This window comes from Hemibagrus wyckioides, linkage group LG14 (assembly GCF_019097595.1).
Source record: "Hemibagrus wyckioides isolate EC202008001 linkage group LG14, SWU_Hwy_1.0, whole genome shotgun sequence".
Classification (NCBI taxonomy): domain Eukaryota; kingdom Metazoa; phylum Chordata; class Actinopteri; order Siluriformes; family Bagridae; genus Hemibagrus; species Hemibagrus wyckioides.
The window spans coordinates 16,178,517-16,195,074 of NC_080723.1; the positions used below are offsets into that span (position 1 = coordinate 16,178,517).

The 16,558-nt window shown below is 37.5% G+C and overlaps 1 protein-coding gene and 2 long non-coding RNA genes across 3 annotated transcripts in view; all 3 read left to right on the forward strand.

The window, feature by feature from the left end:
• Window positions 1-254: 254 nt before the first annotated feature.
• On the forward strand, window positions 255-6,114 carry LOC131364864 (uncharacterized). The gene is made up of 4 exons (XR_009206534.1): window positions 255-383; window positions 2,417-2,485; window positions 4,255-4,368; window positions 4,533-6,114. It is a non-coding gene; the product is annotated as an uncharacterized LOC131364864 (long non-coding RNA).
• Window positions 6,115-6,360: 246 nt separating this feature from the next.
• On the forward strand, window positions 6,361-12,053 carry LOC131364863 (uncharacterized). Its single transcript, XR_009206533.1, has 4 exons — window positions 6,361-6,677; window positions 9,149-9,226; window positions 11,226-11,347; window positions 11,511-12,053. It is a non-coding gene; the product is annotated as an uncharacterized LOC131364863 (long non-coding RNA).
• Window positions 12,054-13,742: 1,689 nt separating this feature from the next.
• Window positions 13,743-16,558, forward strand: part of spock1 (SPARC (osteonectin), cwcv and kazal like domains proteoglycan 1) — a 222,052-nt gene continuing 219,236 nt past the window's right edge. Inside the window, exons 1-2 of the mRNA XM_058408288.1 lie at window positions 13,743-13,939; window positions 14,620-14,793. Of these exons, the coding sequence (XP_058264271.1) occupies window positions 14,623-14,793 (171 nt within the window). The 5' untranslated portion in view covers window positions 13,743-13,939; window positions 14,620-14,622. The remainder of the gene's footprint in view (window positions 13,940-14,619; window positions 14,794-16,558) is intronic.

The window sequence follows — 16,558 nt, forward strand, 5'->3', positions numbered from 1 at the left end:
AATTTTATTACAGCAGTGATTTAAACTCTTTTAGGATCCCTGTAATTTGTTGTTTTTGAGAAATACACAGTTATTATATAGTCATGTTAGATGTACAAACTATAGCAAATTATAATTAAAGATTTAAAAACCTATGTAAATTTGTATGGATGTTTATTTTGTTATAAACCAAGCATAGCTATTTGTTTAAGAATTGGTAGTTGACATAGGAAATCAGTCATCATTTACTTGATTTACTTGTAACGTCAGGATATCACGTGGTAAGCCATGACGTCAGAGGGTTTATAGGGACTGCTTCAAGTGTTTCAACAAACATTGTGGGAGAGAACGCTTGGATTAACACATAACTAAAGGCTTTAAATCTAAATCTGTGAAAACATGAGGTAAGATATATATTTCTTTATAACTTTCATGTAAACAATATCTCAGTAAAGAGGTGTTAATAGTATATTCAGTCAAATTCAGTTTTTAAGCTGAAATCTAAGGAATAAAACATGACAGGGCATACTTTAATGGGAAAGGTTTAAAATAACCCCAAGTTATAAAAGTTCCTTGCAGTGAAATTTAACATGACGTGCTATTGCACCATTTCATTAAAGGGGCTTTGAAATTTGCTTTGAGAACCTCCAGGAATATTCCACTAAACTCTGTATTACCTCCAAACACCCCTAGGACTTTATAAAGTCATTCTAACACCAACATCACAGCTATAAGTGCAATAATAGAGGAAATTGGGACTAGTTAAGGACTAGTTAATAGGCAATCACTGTTTATAGAAATGCAGGGTTAGATTTGAAACAAGCACGTATAGTACGTACAGAGTATGTACTTTATATTCCAAGCAATTCAGTGATAATTATCCGAAGACTTTTGGCGCTTTTATCTAATAAGCATTAAAGAAGTAGTAAATGTTATTTAAAGCTGAATTAACACAATAGGTCACAAAGCATAGTGTACATAGACAAATGAAAATGCCATAGAGGGGAGCTGGTCCTACCGTTAAATGGGTGTGTCAGGTAATATGTCTGAATTATAATAATAATAATGAATTAGAGCGGAGACTGCGAGCCATTCCAAAACCGGGACGTCTGCCTTTACATGCACATGCATGTAATATGGAGATGGCCCGCCCTTTACAGCTATCAGGTTTCCACTCTTCTGGGAAGCCTTTCCACAAGGTTTAGGAGTGTGTTTATAGGAATTTTTGACCATTCCACTAGAACCGCATTTGTGAGGTCAGGCACTGATGCTGGACGGGAAGACCTGGCTCGCAATCTCCGCTCTAATTCATCCCAAAGGTGATCTGTCAGGTTGAGGCCAGAACTCCGGCACACCAAACTCACTCATCTATGTCTTTATGGACCTTGCTTTGTGCACTGGTGCGCAGTCATTTTAGAACAGGAAGGGGTCATCACCAAACTGAAGTTGGGAGCATGAATTGCCCAAAATGTCTTGGCATACTGAAGCATTAAGAGTTCCTTTCACTGGAACTAAGAGGCCAGAAACAACACCTGAATTCAATGATTTGGAGGGGTGTCCCAAAACCTTTGGCAATATAGTGTACTTGACCTTAAGAAGCCATAAATATATTTAACAAAATGATGTTTATAAATGCCTTTGCTACAGCATCTGCAAACATATCATGCAATGTATCATGCATGACCTTTTAACAAACACAACATTAAAACAGTCAGCTGTGTGTGATTTCCTTATGCAATAAATATCAACCTTTTATCAAGTTGTTGGATTGATACATGCTGTGAACATGCTGTGAAGGCTTTAAGCCTGATCAGTTCCCTTTGTAATGAGATACCGATTATCAATATGCCTGGGATTCTCCTCTGATGCAATTAAGATAAAATTGTCTCTCTTTTTACTTTTGGGGGTAACCACATTGTAAATTATTCTAACTGTAATGAGAAGGATATTTCAGTTAAGGAAAGTTTGTTGTTTTTAGAGCTCTCCAGTGAGCGGAAATGAATATTCAGACACTTTTTCTTTTTCTTTTTGTTATTTAATATACAGCCTGTGCATATATACAATTCAAATTGAAACACATAATGTCTGCTGACTTTGTACTTATAAATTAAAAAAAAACTTTATCTTTGTTTATTTTCATGACTACTTTCTTTTTCTTTACAAGGTCAAAGAACATTATGTGCATAAATCTGAAGTGGATATACCTGCAGGAAGTTTATTACATAAAAAAACAAAACTAAAGTGTCTGAGTGCTTTTGCCTCACTGCATATAATAGATTACAATATTTGACCATTTGAAGAGTTCTTACAGGCCACCCACATATAATAATTCACATTAATAATACTTTGTAGAACTCTTCTGTACAGCTTAGAGATTTGGTCTGCAGAGATTTGGTCTGACCTCTCTCTCTCTCTCTCTCTCTCTCTGTTCTGACAGCACTGATCAACCACAAAACCTTCTGTTAGGGCTGCAGCCTGACTATGTGAACACATCACCTGCAGACCAGTAAGTGACCTCAGGATTCATTGAAATATATTCAGTATGTTGACTGTAGCCAGATGATGCGGTTATAAATAACGTGTTATGTACATCGGCACATTCATGCAATTATCCAGTCTGCCAATCATGCAGCAGCACAATGCATAAAATAGTGCAGGCACAGATCAAAAGCTCGGTTAATTTTTACATCAAATGTTAGAATGTCATCTCAGTGACTTTACTATGGTGTGGTTGTTGGTAACACATGAGCTGATATGTACATTTCTGACATCTACTATGGTCTCTGGAAGTTCTGCAGTCGAAAATGCCTTATTGTCGAGTGAGGCAAAGGTGAATGACCGGACTCGTCTGATAGTATGGGAATGATACAGTAACTCAAATAACCTCTCTTCACAACCATGCTTGTACAACCATGAAGAATCTTGATTTCAATGATGATTTGGCATCATCAGTATAATTACATGGACCTATCAGTACAGTTTATGCTGGTGGTGATGTTTTCTTGGCACATCTTGAGCCCCTTAATAATGACTGAGCATTGTTTGAATACTACAGCCAATCTGAATATTGTTACTGATGTAATTAATTTCCTTTACCAGTCTTATAAAGGTTACAACCAGAGACGTGCTATTTTACAAAGCTCAAGATGTCTCAAACTGGTCCCATGACGACAATTTCAGTGGACTTCAGTGCCCTTCGCAGTCACCAGATCTGCATCCATAAGAGATTTACAGTATAAATGTACAGCTGCAAAAGTAGCAGCAATTATATAATGCAGCCATGTCAGTTCAAAGCCTTAAAGAATCCCAAAGGAATCTGTTCATCAGCTTGTGAAATCCATGCAGAATTCAGACTCTTCTAAGAGCTAAGGAGATGTCCTAACCAGTATAAATGTGTTTCTAAAAAGTATTGGTGACTACAAGAAGCAGAATTGTAATGCAATAATCCTGAGAAAGATACCTAAGGGTCCAGCCATTGCACTGTAGCGGCACAGCAAACTGAGCTCTCAGAGCTGCCAGACGTCCTTGGAAGAAATACTAACTGCTCTAACTGTACAAATGAGCAACAGAATTATGTTATATGTCAAGTGAATGAAACAATTCTTTTAGAATAGTGCCAAATTATTAATATTGTTCAATTAAAATACACACCAGACTGCAGAATAAGTGAAGTGTATTTGGACATGGTCTAAGTTGTTCATATACACTGATCAGGCATAACATTATGACCACCTGCCAAATATTGTGTTGGTCTCCCTTTTACTGCCAAAACAGCCCTGACCCATCATGCACGGTGTATTCTGACATCTTTCTATCAGAACTAGTATTAACCTTTTCAGCAATTTGAGCAACAGTAGCTCGTCTGTTGGATCGGATCACACAGGCCAGCCTTCACTCCCCACGTGCAACAATGAGCCTTGCCCGCTCATGACCCTGTCACCGGTTCACCACTGTTCCTTCCTTGGACCACTTTTGATAGGTACTGAGCTGCAGTGTTGGAGATGCTCTGATCCAGTCGTCTAGCCATCACAATTTGGTCCTTGTCAAACTCACTCAAATCCTTACGCGTGCTCATTTTTCCTGCTTCTAACACATCAGTTCTGAGGAAAAAATGTTCACTTGCTGCTAACAGGTGCCACGATGAGAAGATAATCAGTGTTATTCACTTTACCTGTCAGTGCTCATAATGTTACGCCTGATCGATGTATTTCAGTCATATTTCTCATGGGTTTATGATTATAATGTAATGTAATGTATGCTGTTATTTTGTGACAGGTTCACATGTGGGGCTTTGCGTTATCTCTCAGTCAGACCGTGCATTTGGTGCTTACGAAAAAAATCCATGGACACGGCCATAGAATTCAAAGATGTTCCTATGGAATGTTAAAGGTAAGACAAACGTGGATAGACAGATGCAATTATTTTGCATGAATCTGGAATAATATAGAATTATAATTCTATTTAAAAAATCTTTTTTATTTTATTCTATATTTACATATCAAGATCTCAATTTGACATTCAGTACATATAATAGTTATATTGCTGTGTTTCAGCTCTCCAAGTTACACCAACAAAGACACCCACTGAGGACATAAAGCAAAGATGAGGATCAATACAAGAGCACAACAGAACACACTACATCTCTGGACTGGGGGAGGAAACTGGAGTACCCAGAGAAAACCTCTGAAGCATGAAAGAACATGCAAAGTCCACATCCACAGGGCAGAGGCAGAATTCCAAACACTTAATGATGATGATGCTCTTGATGATTGTTATTGTTATTGTTATTGTTATTATTATGCTCACACATATGCAACTGTAAATTTATTTAATAAGAAAGCTAAGACTCAAGTTCTTCAGAAATGCACCACTGACCTCACATTTCCAAATCTACAACATGACCTGCCCACTAAAAGCTCAGCACACACCCATACTTGTCATTATATTTATTATCAGCACTATGCAATGAATTGCGTCAATCAGTTGCAGTGCACATTCATTACCTAATTTGGGTTCTGAATAATGATTGCGAATGTTCCTGGTCATACCAGAACTGAATGAGATATTTTAAACAATCATATTGTATGCTGTAAAGCTGTATCAGCTTTCAAATGATCGTGTCTATGTTGTTTGTAGTGCTTGTACCAATGTAATGACATGCAATATATATTTGTGATTTCTACATGCATTTCTTCTATTTCTGTTCCAGTGAAATAGCTTACTATTTACACCCACTATGCTATTGCTGAGAAGTGGCGAACTTGTTGGAATGTTTCTACATTGCTTTATTCTGTTTACAAAGCTGATTCATTTGCTGCCTAATGAAAGAACACATTCATTTCTATTAAAAAACACAAGAAAGAAAAGGTTTTCGAGCCATCTCACCATGAGATGGCAACCTTGTCACACTGTGAAGTTATTGTGTTGCATTTGAGGGGTACATTAAAGTGCCATTTCAATATCTTTCATCATATAAAATAAATGATGGAACAGTGTCAAGCCCACGCTTTCTACACTCATCCAAACGCGCGGCTAGAGCGCAGTTAATGTGATAATTAGCTGTTAACAATATTAAATGTATTAGAGCAGGGAAATCCCCTGGACTCTAAACTCAAATTCTAAACTCAGGACTAGAGATGATCAAGATTGAATTCTTGCTCCCAAGCCAACCTTCACTTACATTGCCATTGTTCTAAGTGAAATAAGAACATGACTCATTCTTTCCTACTCTAACTTCATTCAAATAATCCAGCACATATAAAAGCCAAAGCACTTTTATTATAATACAATTTTTAATAGGTTATTGGAAATCTGATTTACATTATGCCTGTTAACAGTGGAGCTTCCTAATTTTCCTCAGCTACCTTAAAGCTTAATTGCAATTGCAAATAAATCACTGACAAGATTTCCTTCTCCCCCACCGACGAACCTCCACCCCTGTGAGCTATCTATTCCTAAGAAAAATGGCATTCTGTTCTAGCTGCATACTGAGCGGTTGAGTGTTTCCGTTCATTAAAAAGGCGCAACATACATTATACAGTATACATAACAACATACAGTATAAAAACAGTAGCTTTTCAAGATGCAATCCAAAAGTCTTAAGCTCGTCTTATTGACAATTTGAACTGCTTTTACAGCTCACAAAGATTAGGGTTAAAGGCTGAATTTGAGTACATTTTCATTTGTATAAAATTGAACAAAATCCAAGCAGATTTTTTTTTTTTTTTTTTACTTTTTCTTGTTTGGATATAGCAACTCATTTACAATAAAGCAAAACAAATGTTTGAGAAAGGGTGGTGTGATATGAACACGTGACATGACATGAGCCAGAAACGCCTGGAAAAAATAATGATAATGAAAATAAATCCTGTGCTCGATTTACAGTCTGTACAGTTTCACCACATTTTCGCCATATTCATATAGGATTCCTTGTGGCGTCTCCTACCTTCTCAAAAACCTGGCAATAGAACTAGAACTAAATTGTCTCAAGGAGCATATGCATGTGTTTATAACATTTATAACAACAGCTGTATGTTGAAGATTTGTCAACTGACAGAGAAACACCTCCAACAGGTTTTACTCGTTGACTGATTACGCCAGCATTTTAACAGAGATTTGCTGGAGAGATCGCTTGTCTATACAACAGCTAAAAGCAAAGGCATAAAGTTTCAGAAGAACCCACTTCCTCAAAACATGAGGTAAGGCTTTTTTGTTGTTGTTCTTTTGTGATTTTTATATTAACAATATATCAGTAACAGAGATGGTAAAAGGATCCAAACGCTTTACTCAATTTCATTGTGGGTATCCTGCAAATGTTTCTATTATTATTATTATTATTATTATTATTATTATTAGCACATAGAAATGTATTTAAGGACTAAACATGACAGAACATGCTGTTTTTGTCTGTATAAAGTGTACTTCATGACATGAATTATTTTAGAACTATAAATAGATTTCTAACAAAAAGGTTTGATTTATTTTCTAAACACACCTAATGTTGTTGAATGTCCAAGAGGCAAATTAATTTGTCTTCACCCAACTTACTCACATGCTCACTCTCAGAAAAGTGCTGGGACACTAACTGATTTAAAGTGCTTACAACCGAGACGCCTTTCGTAAACTCTAATTAAATATCTCCTAACAAAAACAGCACCACATCTACGATTATATATTTTACTTTGGTTAAACCACAATGTGCTTTCAAATCCATTATTTATTAGTTGTTAGATAGTGCGTCAGGATCTCACCATGAGGCCTGGGCTTGATTCCTGGGCAAAGAACCAGTCCAGCCTCCACCCAGCCACAGTTAAGTCACAACAGAAATGGGCCTCCGGCGTAAAACCTGTGCCAAATACAATATGATACGCTGAAGGATGAAAACTATCTATTAGTCTTAGATTAAGTCTTAGCCAAAGATTTTCTGTGAGCTGTTACTATAAAAAACAATTACACATTAGAAGTAAAACAAACATTAATATAAACCTTAACATAAACCGTTTGTGTTACTGTCGGAACTGTCCATGCTTTGCTGTTTTTATGTTCGTATGCATATATCATTTGTTGTTCACATTTATAAAGAATTGTTGAAAGATGTTATGTGTGTAAATTTTGAGTGGATATATGTTTGTAAGTATAATGAGTAACATAAACAAGTGTGCTCTGGGATAGACTGGCAACCTGTCCAGGGTGTGTCCTGCCCTGAGCTCTGAGTCTCCTGGAATAAGCTCCAGGTTCCCCATGACCCAGGAAAATATGCGGTGTAGAAAATAGATAAACAAACATCTATATTTATAAATACTTATTTCATATCGCTGTATATAATAGCCTTAGTGTATATAATAGGCTACAAAATGTAGAAATGGAGCATGTGAAGAGTTTTCTTAGACTGCTCACATTTCATATTCACAGTAGATAGATAGATAGATAGATAGATAGATAGATAGATAGATAGATAGATAGATAGATAGATAGATAGATAGATAGATAGATAGGTAGGTAGGTAGGTAGGTAGGTCTCAGATCGCAAGACCCTTCAGCGGATAGTGAGGACAGCTGAGAAGATCATCGGAGTCTCTCTCCCCTCTATCACAGACATTTACACCGCACGCTGCATCCGCAAAGCCAACAGCATTGTGGCTGACCCCACACACCCCTCACACACACTCTTCACCCTCCTGCCATCTGGAAAGAGGTACCGGAGCATTCGGGCCCTCACAACCAGACTGTGTAACAGTTTCTTTCCTCAAGCCATTAGGCTCCTCAACACCCGGGACTGAACTGTTCTACACTCTCTCACACACTCTCACTCAGGACTGAACTGTTCTACACTCTCTCACACACACACACTCTTACTCAGGACTGAACTGTATACTAACTCTCTGTCTCTCACACACAGATACACACACTCTCTCTTGACTGTGTGGACACAAACACACACACACACATAATTTATACTGTTCATTACTTACTGCACTACCTCTACCTGTCATCCGCTGCTATAGTTATATTTATGTTTATTCTATTTGCACTACCTCAACTGCTGCTGTGTATTCTTGCACAATATTTTTGCACAATACTTTTTTTTTTTACATTTCACTTTATCTATTTCACTTATTTCATTTATTTTATTTCACTTACATTCCAGTACACATTCTTTTATTTCTTTTCAGCGCTAAGTGTCCTGTGCTCTTTTGTGTTGTCTTTATTGTATTTATTGTCTTTTTTGCACTGTCTTGTCTATGCTCTGTTTGCACCTAGCTGCACACTGTGCACTTTACGTGCCTAAGACAAACTTCTGTCCTAGCTCTGTGGTGTTGTTTGTTGTTTTGTATTGAACTTGTTGTTGTATGTTTATGTAGCACCAGGTCCTGGAGAAACGTTGTTTCATTTCACTATGTACTGCGCCAGCTATATGTGGTTGAAATGACAATAAAAGCTTCTTGAATCTTGAATCTAGGTAGGTAGGTAGGTAGATAGATAGATAGATAGATAGATAGATAGATAGATAGATAGATAGATAGATAGATAGATAGATAGATAGGTAGGTAGGTAGGTAGATAGATACTTTATTCATCCCAAAGGGAAATTCACATATTCACAACCTCACAAATTCACAGTACAGCTCAAATACAGATTTGGTCTAACCTATCTGTGTTTCTGTCTCTCAGTTCATACACCAGTGAACAGCCACAAAAGCTTCTATTAGAGCAGAGCCCTGACTATGTGAACACACCACCTGACGACCAGTAAGTGACCTCAGGTTTGAGTGAAATATATTCAATATGTTCATTATACTCTGACAATGCAGCTATGAACTACAGGCTTTATTAGGAATACTTATGCACCTGCACATTCATGCAATTATCAAATCAGCTAAACATGCGTCAGCAGCGCAGTGCATTAAATCATGCAGATACGGGTCAAAAGGTTTAGTTAACATTCACATGAAAATGTTAGAATTGGGCAAATAATTAGATCTCAGTGGCTTTGCCCATGGCATTTGATGAACTGCTGATCTCCTGTTATTTTCACATGCAACAGAATCTGACTTTCACAGGCTTGTTGAGGGGAGAAATCAAAAGAGAATGGTTTGATCTGATAGGAAGGCTATAATAACACAAATAGCCACCCCTTAGAAACATGGTGAGCAGAAAAGCATTTCAGAATGCGCACCACTTTGAACCTTTAGGTGGATGGACTACCAAGGAAAAAAGACAATAAGGTTCCGTCAGCCAAGAACAGAAGACTGAAGACTGACTACAGTGGAAAAAAATGTCATTTGCTTTGATGAATCTTTATTTCTGCTGTCGCACGTAGAAGGGAGGGTGCAAACTTGGCATCAAAAATATGATTCCATGGACTCCACCTGTCTTGTGTTAAACGCTGTGGTATAATGCTGCGAGGAATGTTTTCAAAGCCTCAAGCGTCATCTCAAACTGACAACGAGGACGGTGGACATTAGTGACCTCCTTAGTAACTGGATCTGAACCCTAAAGAGCGCTTTCTGGATGGATGTGCAGCTGACAAATCATCAATGTCAATGTGATGCAGTCGTGTCAACAAGCACCACAATTTCAAAGGAATGTTTCCAACAGCTTATGACATCCATGTATAGAATCAGGGTTGTTTTGAGTCCTACCCAGTAACACTATGGTATTCCCTTTAAACTGTTGGTTAGTGTATTTCATACATGAACAGATTTCATATTCAGTTTCAGTGGTTTAAACATTGCAACTATCTAACCATTTTCCCAATAAGAACGGAAAATTGATGGCAATAGTTGATATGAATATGAATTGTTCTTAATGAGATGTATTTATTTGAGAATTATAATCCAAATATCCTAAACACTTGAGGGTTAGCTAAAGGATCCAATGATCTTTTGCACCGTGGCAGTGATTTAAACTCACAGGGTTGCCAAACGTCCTTGGAAGAGCCACTAACTGTCATGTTCCATATACATGAGCCCACAAATGCCCATGATTGACCTGTGCCACTCTTTCCAACACCAGGAAAGAGTAATGAGATGATTTCCACCCAAAGAGCGGGGCCGATGTATTCTCTTGGCCATGGATGTGCTTTAATATCGATTCTCCTAATTGTCTGAGCTGACTGATGGCTAAGAAAATGTAATTTGCAAACTAAGCATTTATCACATAGCTAATTTGTCTGACAGTTGATGGATGTCCTTTTGTGAATTATACATGAGCTTTGAGAACCTATGCACTCAAGCCATATAAAAGAAATATAAAAAAATGACTCAACTTTATGATGAAAGTCTTGTAGGAGCTTTCCATCTATCTCAAGAAGCCACAGATATTTTAGATAGGGCCTAAAATGGGATGAATATGTGTAACATGAGCTAGAGATAATAAATGATAATATGATATGTTCACATTAGGAATAATTCAAGAGGGTGTGCTGTTGTAGAATAATAATTGAATAATGAAAGGGATTATTCTTATTGCCCTGTTGTGTTTTATTCTTCTCATGCCTTATCTTATGTCATATTTATTTGTTAGTGTTTATTAAAGAATGGCACATAGAAACAATCAATATAAAAAAAAAAACACATTTCACATGTGAAATGCATCGCTCCTGTTTAACAGTAAGGGTTAAATACACTGCATTTGCATCTAAATGGAATCAGTATATTTCTGCATAGATTTATTTTGTCACAGAATTATGACTACATATTAGAATATGGTTCTAATTCAATTTTTTGTGCTTGTTGTTTTGTAACAGTGGAGTTTCACAAAACCTGCCATTGCACTCATTTGTCTGGTGCCAATGGGACTTAAAAAAAATGGCAAAGCAAAGGTCCATGGAAGGTTGTATAGAATTTAAAGATGTCCCTGTGCAAAAAGGTAAGACTGATGTGGTTCAACAGGGGGAATTATTCTGCATTAGTCTGGTTTAGACTGTATCTACTTAAGTTGCCAGTAAAAGTCATTTATTGTTTATTACACAGTTATTTTTTAGGATCTTAATTTTAGCTTCTGTCTCTATGTTTTTGTTACTGTTTTTCAGCCTGAAATGTGCCAAAAAAGGACATCCATTGAGGACAAAAACAAGAGTCCAATGATGAGGATCAACACAGTAGCAAGAAGCATTACACAGTTATTTTTTCTAGGATCTTATTTTTTCTTAGTCTCTGTCTCTGCGTTTATGTTACTGTGTGCCAACAATGACATTCATTGAGGACAGAAACAGCATAATGATCCAATGATGAGGAGCAACACAGTGGCAAGAAGAATAATCTGTAGATAAACCACAAAATGTGAATTTCCCTTTGGGATGATTAAAGTATCTAAATATCTATCTATCTAAAATGCTAATGATGCTGCTGATGTAACTGAAGAAGAAAAAGAAACCTGTTGCATTTTTTGAATGAATAGGATAACATTCTCCAAAATTGCATGACCCAGACCACTTTTAACCACTGAAATTAACTGTGTTAATCGATCAGTGCACATTTATTACATAATCTTATGATAACAAATGTTCACACATTTTTTTGTTTGTACCAGAAATAAATGAAATATTTTTAAACAGTCATATTATTTGCTTTAAAACTGTATCAGCTTTCATATGATTAGACCTATGTTTTTATAGTGTCTATAATGAATTGAAATGTATTGAAATTGAAGTCCTACTTCTTCTATTACTTCTCTAACAACCAGCATCATTGTAATTTCTGCTTCCTGTTTCACTGGAACGGCTTAGTGTCTACACTATATTGTTGCTGATGAATGGTTTTATGTGTTGATATCTGGACTTTCACTACACTGATTTACCTACATTGTCTGCATTTTCTATACAAGATAACCGAATTGCTTACTAGTTAAAGAACAGCCCATAAATTAAAAAAAATCAAGTCTCTATCAATCCATGAGATGGCAGCATTGCCACACTGTAGAATTCGGTTCATTTTCATCAAGAACTAAATCTGTTCTGCTACCTGCATCAGGTGAGTAGATGCACAGACGTCTTGCATGTACTTTGATGAGAGCTTTTTGTTTACTTTAAGGAGTACATTATAGTGATGCTTGCAATTTCATGACAGTAAACAAATAATACAGCAGGCTTGATTTCCACACTCATCTAAATCTGTTTACTAGAACACAGTAAATCTTGTAATTAAAATAAAATGTGTTAGAGCAGGAAAATCTCCAAGTGTATTGGACTCTTTAGGACCAGAGTTTAATAAGTCTGAATTACTCTCAGGCCAACTTTAGCATACATTTGCCTTTGTTATAAACAACGACTCCTAGCTGAATTGATCAGGGTCCTTTATAAGGGTTCAGTGGAACAGTGGTACAGTTTCTCTCCTGCTCTAACTTCATTCAAATAATAGAAAATTAGAAAACCTACAATAATTTTTTTTTTTTATTGTAAAAATGTTTTTAATGTCATAAAATCTGAAAGGACTGCTGAAAATCCTATTTACATAAGCATGTTACCAAGATACAACCCAAAAGTCTTGATCTTCTAGTGTAACAATTTGAAGTGGTATTAAATCTGACAAAGATTAGGGTTAGAGGCTTTTTCTTGTCATTTATAGGAAATTAAACAAAATCCAAGCAGACTGATTTTTCTTTCTTTTGCATACAACAATTCATTATGAAGACTTCTTTATTAAGTAATTGAGAAAGGATGCTGAGACATGGAGCCAGAGCAACCTGAAAAAAATAAAATAAAATAGATAAAGTAAAGGGTGTGGCACAGTGGCACAGCAGGTTGGTTTGTAGCCTTTTTGTAGCTTTACTCTACAGTGACTGGTTTAATACTGGTCTGGATAAAGTTTCACAAGTTTTCCCCATATCTAAAAGGGTTTCCTTGGGCTCTCTAGTTTCCTCCTCCCTCCCATAACATGGCACTGGCAACTCCAAATTGCCCTTAGGAGTAATAGCGTATGTATGATGCCCTGAGATGGACTCATCCATGGTGTATTCGGAACCAGTGTCCAGGGATAAGCTCCGTGTCCATCAAGACCCTGACCAATACAAATGAATTAAAACAGAGACCCATTCGATATTTAATGTTACTAATGTATGTATCTAAACTATGGTATCTTTAAATTGTTGTCCAGACACATTTAAAAATGATAAACTGCACCTTTACTAGATGCTCTCCAAGTCTCCCTGACTTTACTTCTTAGTACTTAAATGCATTGCTGCAGTCCGAGACGGAGAGAGAGCGTTGCAGGGGGAGGAGCCAAGAGCGGAAGTGTTGGCAGGTGGGCGGAGACGGTTACCGTTCAGTCGCGCGCCTCGGTTTCATCCCCAGTCGGGCTCAGTGTAGCTGCGCACTTTGCTCGTTACGCACGCTTCCACTTCCACTTGCGCTCCTTTGGATATTCGCACCAACGGGTTTCGTGGCTTTTTTTCCCTCCACACACCATTTGCCAAAACTTGGTACACTAACCACACCGGATAGCCGAGCGCGGGCCATCCAAGGTAAGTAAACCCGAAAAGAAATCACTCTGGTGGAAAAGTGGAGTGATGAGAGGAAACGGTAGAGGAGAGGATTATCACTATGAGGATTATTAGAACTGTGCTCCTGATTGTTCCGTGAAGGACACGCTTATTGGCTCGAGAGCCTTTCGTTTCGTGGCAAGCGCTCCATCTGCTCTGGTCTGCTCGCACCATGTTCCCCTCTTAAGCCACACTAATCGTGTTATTATCATCATATCATTATATAATCATATCAAATGGGCATCTTTTGATCTTTTATAATCCTTATAGACACATACTGACTAGTGTCGTTCATTAGATTGTTGTTTTTACACAGGGAGAATGGCACAGTTAATTAACCAATCGTGAACCTTTAATCCAGTTTTAATCCAGTGTTAATTCCAGTGCTGCACGTGTTAATTCCACGTTGTAGCGTGATTATTCAATGCTGCATGCGTTAATTGCACTTAATATAATAATGCACTAATTCAGCAGACTGTGGATTTGCTGGGTGCATTAGGCAATAACCGGGGCACGAGCTTTTTATTATTATTATTATTATTATTATTACGATTAGACAAGCGATCACGAGCGGCTTCAAGAGTACACGTCCTCTTCATTGGTATGTGTGTCCACTCTGCCCTTGTTACTGAGATGGCCGTGTCCTCTGTTCACACCTGCAGGCGATGCTGTGCGTGCTGCTGTTACCTATCGCCGCTTTCCTGCTGCGCGCGGAGGCGGCGGTCGGCATCAACAACAACCATCACCACAACAACAATAACAACAACAACGGGAACACGGCGGACACGGACAAGTGGATCAGCGACAAGGACAAGTACTGGAGCAAATTCCGTGATGTGAGTGTCCCTGGTTAAACTTCTTTAAAGTGCTCTTTTAGTCGTTTAGCGAGTCTGAGCGCGTGCGAGTACGCACGCACGCACGCGCTCTGCCAGACACACGCGCGCTCAGGTCGTTCTTTGCAAAGCCAGATCGCACCCGCAGTATGATCAGACTGAAATGAACTAGAGCTCTGAAGGCAAGAGAGCCCGAGAGTCACTTGCTGGATTTGTAAACTTACTGAACCTATTCTCCTGATGATGATGATGATGATGATGATGATGATGGTGAGAGAGAGAGAGAGAGAGAGAGAGAGAGTGTGCATGGTGTGTGCAGTGGTCTGGCATTCCATGTGGGGTGTATTCTCCCACCTTGTCCCTGGAATAGGCTCTGGATCCACTGCAGGATCCCTGCCCAGCATTACTGAACTGAAGATGAATAAATGAACATGGCATCCCTGCAGCAATGTAAAAATCTCTGACTGTGTAAGTGCTGGGTTAATTTAACAGTGAGTCTAAAAATGTCCCTACGGTTATATAATCTAAGGTTAGAATGGATATGGGTTTCCACTCCCACTTTTCTTTTTCTTTTTTTTTTCAACACAACATCCACATCAGAGTTTGTTGCATTGTCCGATACCAGACACTGATCTGACTCAACTCGCTGTAAACCTGTCTTTCTAACATTGGTAAAAGAATACAGATGCATTTGCAGTGTCCATCAACGCAACCAAGCCATGTGTTCATATTGACAATTTACGCTGTGTCAATCACTGTTCAGTAATCAGTGCATCACTTCAAACCCTGTTCTTTAATGGTCCAATATTTCTGTCCAATATTATCTGATGAATATACAGAACTGTTTGTTGTTGTTCTCACAAATTATATGTATGTTGTAGTAGGCAAAATTCGGCTGCCATATCAACAGTCGATATTATTATAATGAATGTATTTGCCTAGTACAGTATGTTGTAATATCCACCATTTACTGCTATTTTAATCAGACTGCTCTTTTAATCAGATAGCTGTCAGCTATCTACAAACACATTTATATAAGAAATAAAACTCGTGTGAACCAGTGTTACTGTTATGACAGTTACTTTGCAACTCTAAGTCGATTATTTCCCTGTAATAACATGTCTTTGGTTATATTCATTCTGTAGCACAGCAATGTCAATGCCAACAATTCTTTATTCAATATAGAATGACGCATCAAAGTTTTTAACAGTTTATAGTTACATTTAATGTTGTGGAATGTCTGTGAGACAATTTAGCTTGTGTTATCACATATATTATAATAGCTAGAAACAGCTGTTCCACTACCAGGCTCCTTTTTTTTTTCTCTTTATTGAAGTTATTCAGAATAAAATCAGAAAGTCTGAAGTCTCCTGTCCTGGAGACTCTCTCTTTAAAGAAAACCTCAATGGTTACTTGTTAAATAACAATGTTATTTTTTGGGTGGGTTGAATAGGAGTATTATATATTGTATGAAATGTTCACCTCACAAACATATTAGAAGGAGCTCTTTAAAGTAAGCCTGTGATTTGAACAGCAGTTATAGAAAATGAATCAATACCTCTTGACCAATCCGATTAGAGAATTCCGCAGCACAGTAGTGTAACTTATTTCAACTTCATTGTCTTTGTTTCGCCTAGAATTAGTGGGTTTAACTCCCTTAAATGAACAAGGATAATCTTCACTGGTGTCATTTAAAAAATAAATGTTTTTTGTTTATTTAATTATACTACGCTTAGGGCTTGTTTACCACATCCACACCCCACATCTG